We start from the raw sequence: 9349 nt of genomic DNA on the forward strand, positions 1-9349 counted from the left end.
ACTGCCGTGTATCATATAATTTAAAGCACTGAAGAAGTACCTTCGATCACTATCATCACTGCCAAGATAGGGAAATGATTTAAATACAATATTTTGCTCTATCTCTCTCACCCTCTCTTTCCCTGTTGGTGGTCGATGTAAACTTTAAATTCAAATTAGGTTTAGCCAAACTATAACGTACATAATAGAGGAGGATGCTTGCACCGTTACGTTTCGTTACGATACGTTATAGTTCAATCATCCCGAAGATAAGATGGTGGAAGTACCGTTTTGCCTTTGGTGAGGAAGTACATTTCCTTGAATTGATTACGCTTCCGCGTAGAGGGTGGTAAATAGTATTAAAAAGGGTGATTTGTTTTTGTTCTGAACGCACCAGTGGACCATGCGAATCGATATTGCTCGGCAGCTACGAGTTCATAGTGATCTTGAAGGTTAACCGTGTCGTTTCCTTGTCGAGGTGCAGTTTGCAGTTGCAGTTCTGTTTGATTTGCCCTGCACAACCATTGTTTCGTCGCTTTGCGATGGTGTAGTAAAGCCGTTAAAATGGAAACGAACTCTTGTTTGTACTCAGATCAGTTTAGTTCAACCTTCACCGTCGATTGCAATGCGAAATGAGAAGTTTAATTTCCGTCACTTTTACTCTATATTGTTTCCCTACCATCAACAGTAAAGTGATAGTGAAGTTTTGTAATCGCGCTTTTCTGTTATACAACCTTCATTTAGCGATAAGAACTTAAGTGGAGTGTTGTTTAGTGCAAAATCTAGTTATAAACGTCGTTGTTGCATAAACTTACCGCAAGACAGAGAGAGACAGAGAGTTTCAAGTGTGGTATAAGACGCAAGGAAGTAAGGAACACTTGAAAAGTGCACAAATGGGATTCGTCTGGATGGGTATGCTGCAGCTGGGCATGATCTTTGGTGCTACGTACGGTATTATTAAAAGGTAATAAAACGAACTATTTCTTACATCCCATCCTTTGGATGTGATTTAAACGCGTCTATTCTAAGCTACTTTGTAGTGAAATATTGTTTTGTGGTAATATCGGGTTTAATACGTGCTTCTTTTGGTGTGTAATTTCAACATTTACGCTCTTTACGTCACACTAACTGCATCAAGGGCAATAAAATAAAATTCCCCTTCAATTATATAAATGCTGCTCTATCGTGCCACCAGTTCATTATGTATTGTCGGCATACCGTGACCGTTGCTGGAGGTGATGATCATTCAAGTTCATATTAATTGAGGACAATGTGTTAACCTTCTTCTTGCAACAGTATCGTTTATTTAGATCATTTTTGTTGTGATATCACTCAAGTACCGCCGTAGTATATACTCCGAAGTACATTTTAGTACATTGATAAAGTTATTTTTATTATCAGTTTTATGTCTTAGCAGCTTATCTGTCTATGGCACGAATTCATAAATTGTAGGGACCAGATTATGCCAACCAACTATTCGCTTCGTGACATAGTGCTAGCTATTGTCAACATAAATAATTATTCTAAACAAATATTTTTAAACATGGGAATTAATAAACATAGTGACTGTGAGATATTAGTTTCCTTTTCTGAAGTAAGATTATTAATCGGGATATTCAGCGAAAACATCATTCGAAATGTATTGACACATTTCTATCATCTTTTCGCCTACAGGAACGCTTACAGTCGAGGAGGTGTACAAAGACCGCGACCAGTTCGCGGCACTGGTGCGCGAGGTCGCGGCCCCTGACGTCGGCAGGATGGGCATCGAGATATTGTCCTTTACGATCAAGGACGTGTACGACGATGTCCAGTATCTGCAGTCGCTCGGTAAGGCACAGACGGCGAGCGTCAAGCGCGACGCCGATGCGGGTGTCGCCGAAGCTAATCGTGACGCGGGTATTCGGGAAGCGGAGTGCGAAAAGAGCGCAATGGACGTGAAGTACTCAACCGACACGAAGATCGAGGACAATGCGCGCATGTACAAGCTGCAGAAGGCAAACTTTGATCAGGAAATCAACACTGCGGTAAGCTTGACCTGCTGTTAAAACCTTTCCGCCAGGCGAAACATATTAATGTTTTTGGGGTTCTTTTTTTCCGTTTCGCAGAAAGCTGAATCGCAGCTCGCTTACGAACTGCAGGCAGCCAAGATTCGTCAGCGCATCCGTAACGAGGAAATTCAGATCGATATCGTCGAGCGCCGCAAGCAGATCGAGATCGAAACTCAGGAAATCAATCGAAAGGAGTGCGAACTGTCCGCCACGGTAAAGCTGCCAGCCGAGGCAGAGAGCTACCGCGTGCAAACGATCGCCGAGGGTAAGCGCACGCAAACGGTCGAAACTGCCCGTGCGGAGGCAGAGCGCATCAAGAAGATCGGATCGGCGGAAGCGTACGCCATCGAACAGGTCGGAAAGGCGGAAGCGGAGCGGATGCGCATGAAGGCGAACGTGTACAAGATGTACGGTGATGCGGCCATCATGAATATCGTGCTTGAATCACTGCCTAAGGTAAGGGGCACGCAGTACATACCAGACCAAACGGAACAACCGATTCTGATACGTTTTTGTGTATTCTCCAGATTGCGGCGGAAGTTGCGGCTCCGTTGGCAAAGACCGAAGAGATCGTACTGATCGGTGGTAACGATCAAACGACGGGCGATGTAACGCGTCTCGTTGGACAGCTGCCTCCAGCCATCAATGCCCTAACCGGAGTCGATCTATCGAAGGTGCTGGGAAAGATACCCGGTGCAAAGGCATAATCAGCCCTTGACGGTGCTTCTTCGTAATGTGTGAAGCCATATAATAACGGACATGCAGATCTACGGACAACCACAGTTCATCCTAGCGAACTTACACACTCTCAATCAAACAGAGACCAGACGACCAGTTAGGAAGGGCGGAAGTAAAACGAACGAACTTTTTGATTTCGGTACCGTACACAAAATCGACCAGCCAAAACTATTACTGTAATCGATCGATATTTCAAATGATATTCTTATCAAACAGGCACTATTTTGCTACATAATTACTTTCTTAGTTCTGCTTCATGGTTATGGGTTATTCGTTTTTCTTTGCGTTAATTGTTATTTAGTTAGCAGTGGACGAAGCCACTGTGGAACGCTTAGTTGTTGCGTTCGTTAATCTTTACTTTTACGGCAAGTGGAAAATAATGTCATTCTTCATAGGACAATGATTAATTGGCATTTTGTGCAGCTTTTTGTACACCTAAATGTTTATTTTACAGAATACTTACATGTACATATGTGCAATTGACAAAAGGTGGTTTCTTCTTTGTTGCGCTACAACCTCGGAGTTGTTGGCCTGCCATTTCAGACTTCCTTGATTTTAGTTACCTGAATATTCAGTTTTGCTGTTTTATTACTATTCCATTAAATCAGAAAGTAATGCATTGCTCCAACAGCCTTACTTATCTCAAATCACATCCCTAGATTATCTTTAATTACTGTTAAATTAGTGGCATTATTTTCCATTTTCCTATTATTGTTTCATGTTTACTCAAGTTTAAAGTAAGTTTTTTTCTATTACATTCTGTATAAGCTGCTAGCTATATTAGCAGTTACTTCATATATCAAACTATTGTTTTTGATTTTCTTAGGATATGGGTTTCTTATTAGCTATATGTTACACATCACATTTATTGTATTGTATTACACTAACACGAAAGATTTCCATAGCATCGATTTATAACACTTCGCATTATGATCGTTCCACGTTGAAGAAATTGTTCAGCCAGAAACGTTGTTAACAGCAAAAAAAATAACATTTCCTTCGTTAACTACTTAACCTAATCTCACTTTAATGCTTTTATATGTTCGAAAAAATCTAAAAAAAATAACCGAAAACACCAAAGCAAAGCATTATCTCCTTATAACGATCGAGGAAACACGTCAATGAAACACGGGAAAATGTCCTAAACCAACCACGAACATCGCGAAGCAAATTGGCAATGCAACGGTTCGAATACATACGAAAAAAAAAACAATATGAGTTTTAGATCTAATTCTGATGATTAGTCGGACGTCAGGCAAATGAAAAAGCAAAAACGTTTAGTACCATTTAAAATCACTTACGAGTGACCTTTTTAGGCGAATTCATTTTAATTTTCTAGCTACATTTTTATAAAACGATTTACGCGTAAAATGGGTCAACGCCACTAAGAAATATCGACGCTGCACGGAACAATATTGTTTCTAAATTGTACTCACTGTAGGACGCTTTTTTTCTTTCCTGTTTCCGGGTCATGCTGTAGCGAACGCCTTCATTTAGAGATCAGTGCAACCGGTACAATGTAACGCTCTATGGCCGTATTTATCTTACTTATCAAACTAAAACCATTCAAACTGCTGTCCAAACCGGTTGCCTATCAATTTCTCAGTTGCTTTAAACGGTACCGGTAAAACAATGAATAGAGATAAAAACATATTTACCAGGGCGAATCGATACTAATACCCTGTAAAAGAAGAAGAACAAAAAAAACAACCCTACTTTCGTCCAGTGGTGGTAAACAGGAACAAAAGTACACGAAACACTACTTACATCTGTATAAATCCATTTTATCCCATGCAAGTAGCAAACGAAACACACCACAACCGAAAACAAACAAAAAACAAACCTCGATCTAGACAATGTATAATATATGAAAGGAAACAAAACCCCAAGGTAAAACATTTTTCTTCTTCCACCCTTCGCAACATTACATCTAACGCGCTTCGTAAGATTCCTAGCTCTTAAAGTCAAAATTATATAGCGATCCTTTGAGAAAATTCGAAAATCGCAAACACAAATCGTACATCCTTGCTGCCTGTTTCGCTTGATTCAATTTCTTCCTTTCTAGAAAAAAAAACAAAAGAACCCCGATTAAGAACTAGTGGAACAAACTCACGTAACAAAGCGAAAACAAAAACATTAGTAACAGAAGTAGCGAAGACAGATGCGTAAATAGGTTCTATCGAAAACGTGTAGTAAAAGAAACTTGAAGCACTTGAAAACTTTAACAACAAACAACACAGACAAAGAGAAGATATTGTGTATTGCAAAACAGGAAACAAAAAGTAGCAGCTAACAGTAGAAGAAAACACAAAAGAAGAAGATGAAGTAACAAAGAGAAAACAAAACTTACACAGAAAAAGAAAATCAGAAAAAGTGTATATTTTTTATACTCCTTATATAAAGACGTGTTTATTGAGTGAAGAAGACAAAGGGGTGAACAAAAACCGAGCTGGAAGCCAATACAACAGACAAAAAGTAAATAGCAAAACAAACAATAATATAACAACAGCAAAAAACGCAAAATTACACAAACGTGTAGGATGATTTGGGATAGAACATGATAGAAATGATCGATGTAGTTTGATGAATGGACGTACGACGTACTACACACACAAACATAAACACATACACATTCATCATACAGTGCTTGACAAAGTAAAGTAATGTAACAGAAGAAAGTAGCCAACAATTACGAAAACAAACGATATAGCGTGTGCCGCTAGAAGTAATTACAAAATACGAACGTATTCGTATGGAATGACGAAATCGGCACACAGCTACAACCACAACATCGCGATGGAAGTTTGTTCTATGAACGTTTTGTTTCCTTATTTTGCACTAAAGGGCAAAATTTTCTGTGCCGAAATATTTTGTACAACGAGTCACATCCGAGAAAAGTGTGTACTCTTACGATTGCATTTACTGAGCCAATAGCCAAAGCTCAATAGGATATCTCAATAGAATATTGTGTTCTCTCCTAAAATTTTGTTTCACCTCTTAGTCAGATTTCATTTGCTAAGTAATAATGCGTAAAACGAAAACATGAAACGAAAGTGCTTGTGTAAAAACCGAAAACAGTAAGCGAGAGCGCAAACGGCACCAGAGCAAACGTTAAAAAAATGTTACCACAAAAATAAATGAAAATAACAACATAACATGCAAACAAGAAAGGAAAAAGCGAACATGCGTTCCCTTAAACACAAACAAATAAGCAAACCATTTGCGGTTCGAAAAACGTAAGAAGAGTAACATCGTAAAAGTAGATAAATATAGCAAAAAAAAAACAAAAGGACAACATTATGAACCACGTTCAATGGGGGTTTGTGTAACAACAGCAACAAACAAAAAATAGAAAATCGAAAAAAAGCATACTAAACAAACAATGTTCTAACACAGTTTATATTACTTTTCACGCAAAAATTAATTGTAATCTAGCACATTAAGGGCACGCGAACCAAAAGGAAACAGAACAGAACAGAACAGGACCGAGTGTTGTTACTGAGCGTAATTTAAAAAACATTACAAGAGCAGATCACTAGCGCGCACCGCCACCTCCTGTATTCGCTCGTGTACTTGTGTACTCGTCAAATCGTTTATATGTGTGTGAGCTGTCTATTGTCTCGTTTGATAATTGATCGTTTGTTTCTGCGTGTACGCATGATTGCTATAAACATTTAACTCTAAATCACGTTACAAACACCCAAAACCGATCGAACGAACTTAGCAGTTTCTTCCGTCTTTAAAACATCCTGTTCTGCTGTGTCCCGTTTTTCAAGCATACACACCGAACAGCGGCTAATGATCATAACGCCCCTAATATAAGGGTCGCGCGATTGTTTGTCCTTTCTTTCATATAATAAAATTGGTGACAACATTTGGTAACAAAAAATGTATTGCACACACACATACACTCACACATACAACGTAAATGCCTTTCAATAGGTTAACAAAACCGAGAATGAAAAGAAAAAGCACGAAAACAAAACGTCGTCAAGACGAGCAGGTCACACGTGCGTGCGTACAAAGTAAAGGAAAAAAAACCCCAAAATTATTCCCTACACAACAGCTAAACAACACTATCTCTCTCCCTCTCTATCGTTAGGCTAGAAGAATGCTCCGTCTCATTAGAAATCTCGAACTAGTGTCATGTAATTAATGCTTCGAGACAAAGGCGGCGTTAATGTGTATGCGCCTGTTCTGCGATCGGCCACCACCATACCCCTCCCATATGTACGTACCCTCTCTTGACGGTGACAGTTTGTTGAATCATACTAATTTAAGCTGTGCGTGGAATGCATGAGAAGGTCCGTAAGGCAATCGGTTTATCGGCCAGTAATGTAAAACCGCGAAACACTATCGAACCGCCGGTCAGCCTGCCGGTGTGCAACAACCACGAACCAACAACAAACCACAGCCACACCATTAGCCGACAACGCGTGTATATGATGATGATGATGTTTCTGATTTCAATAAAGTATAACTGAAGCGATCAATAAATGTAACCCTCATCCGGTGTTGTGTCTTTCTTTTCTATTTTTTACGCTACGATTATCATACACCACAGCTTCGACATTTTTGTCGCCTGGGTGCTGTTGGCTGCTCAGCGCAGTATAGCGCGCCGTCTGTTGATCAGTAGCGCACACTGTGCTGCTAGCGAAAATGGATCCACGCCAGAAGCTACCCGACTTAGCGGCCCAAACTTTTTTTTTTGAAATTTAGCGAAATTTTTTAAATTGGTGCATTTTGAACGGGAATTTGTTGCAATAAGGTTCTTTTCACTCGAATAACGCTTTAAAATTTTTTAAATTGGTGCATTTTGAACGGGAATTTGTTGCAATAAGGTTCTTTTCACTCGAATAACGCTTTAAATAAAAAAATCTCGTTCGCAAACGCGAAAATTGCGAAGCATGTAGTGACGGGGTAAGGGAACACCCATTCAATACGTAACGCAACAAATTAACACAAAAGTGAGAAATTAACGACACAATCATTATTATTTTCATTTCCTTTTTATTTATGAATTTGGTAATACTTATTAAACGTATTTATTCTTACACAAACGAATACATTACTTAATTTTTACGAATTGTGTACTGCACAATCTCTTCTCCTAAAGGAGTACAAGAGCATTTTTGTCCAAAAGATTGCTAGATAGTTCTTTAAACGATCTTCTTTCTTCTTTAACAACTGATAAGCTCTTATCGATCTGCGCTTTGTTTCGTTTCAATTGGATAAACGAATAAACACCAATCACCAAGCTTCAAACGGCCATAATTGGTCCACTATAGCCGTGATAAGATTGTATGTTTTATATGTTTTCTTGTCCAGTAAAGCATTGTATGGTTTGTTTCTATGGCTAATGGAGTAAGGATCGCGCGTAGTACGCGAATCTAATATAATCTTAATTCTATTCTCGTTCATTTTTACAAAAACAATCAATGAAACAGGAGGAGCTCCATTCCATTCTACCACAGCACATATGCTCACTGTTGGCGTTCTCACTTGTGATGCTGCTCACACTCAGCTCAATCTCACCACACTGCAGATGAGTATCTCACCCGTAGTCAGGCGAGATTCTGCGCTGTACGTGTGATGTGTACTCACCAAACCCTTGAAGTGAGTGAATTTAAAAGATCATCTTATCACCGGCGGTATCGCGTTCACTTCATTTCTATTTTACTATTTCAATTACCTATCATCTTTTGCAGTTGGTGATGTTTTGTGGTACGTTTATCTTAAATACTTGCAATCGTGCAATTGAGGAAATAGAACTTTCCAGTATCCAGCTGTACTTCACTAAAACGGTTTGAATATGTCCCTGTAATGGGTTTCTTATTTTGTTCCGTGATCGTATACGAATGATGACGAATGTTGTTAGTAAAGCAAAGGAAGGTAACGTCACTGTTAGTTTTCTGATTGAGCTATTAAGATGTAACCTTCGTCACCAGATGAATCATAGACGAGTTCCACTAAAAACAGATGATTCAAATCTGTTTCTCCCGTGCCTACCCAGTGCATCAGAGTGTTCAAATTAGGATGCTCTTCATGCACAAAACCTGTCGAAGATTTGTTTCCATTTTTGCACTTAGCTACGTGCACGTAATGGTTCTTAAGACTGGAGTTAGGCCGCTTAAATTATATCTTTTTTTATCTACCAAAACCAGTAAACCAAACTAAATCTTGTGGATAAAATCGTTTTAAGCTTCACAGCAACGGTCAATGTGTGAGTAATGGAGCCTCAGCGAACAGTGGGTAAAAAGAAGCATCGTTAAAATGAAGAATATTATTTTAAACTCTTTATAACAGAGAAAAGTTTGGTAAATTGCTAGCAGTTTGCTGGATGTTTTTCCCCCACATTTTGTAAGAAAACATAAATTCTTATCTTTTGTTTTTTTTTTAATTTACTTTATATACTAATCTGTAAAAATATTTGTGTCGGTATATACCTTAATGTTAGTTAAGAGAGTTAATCATTTAAATAAATACAAAAACTATTTTATCTAAATGATTGAAATTATACGACACTGTGTTGGCAAGTTTTCTCGCATGCACACACACACACACATGTATACGTTCACATG

The 9349-nt window shown here is 38.7% G+C and overlaps 1 protein-coding gene across 12 annotated transcripts in view; it reads left to right on the forward strand.

Annotated features, from left to right (window-relative positions):
• Window positions 1-7270, forward strand: part of LOC125762713 (flotillin-2) — a 150216-nt gene extending 142946 nt beyond the window's left edge. For 10 of the 12 annotated variants that reach the window (XM_049425165.1, XM_049425172.1, XM_049425166.1 and 7 more), the window contains 3 exons: window positions 1654-2006; window positions 2088-2486; window positions 2558-7270. In XM_049425165.1, the coding sequence (XP_049281122.1) occupies window positions 1654-2006; window positions 2088-2486; window positions 2558-2737 (932 nt within the window). In that variant the 3' untranslated portion in view covers window positions 2738-7270. Of the gene's footprint in view, window positions 1-667; window positions 944-1653; window positions 2007-2087; window positions 2487-2557 lie in introns of all 12 variants that reach the window. The other 2 variants (XM_049425176.1, XM_049425177.1) reach the window with 2 other exon arrangements.
• The last annotated feature ends 2079 nt before the right edge of the window (window positions 7271-9349 follow it).

The sequence above is a fragment of the Anopheles funestus genome, chromosome 2RL (genome assembly GCF_943734845.2).
Source record: "Anopheles funestus chromosome 2RL, idAnoFuneDA-416_04, whole genome shotgun sequence".
Classification (NCBI taxonomy): domain Eukaryota; kingdom Metazoa; phylum Arthropoda; class Insecta; order Diptera; family Culicidae; genus Anopheles; species Anopheles funestus.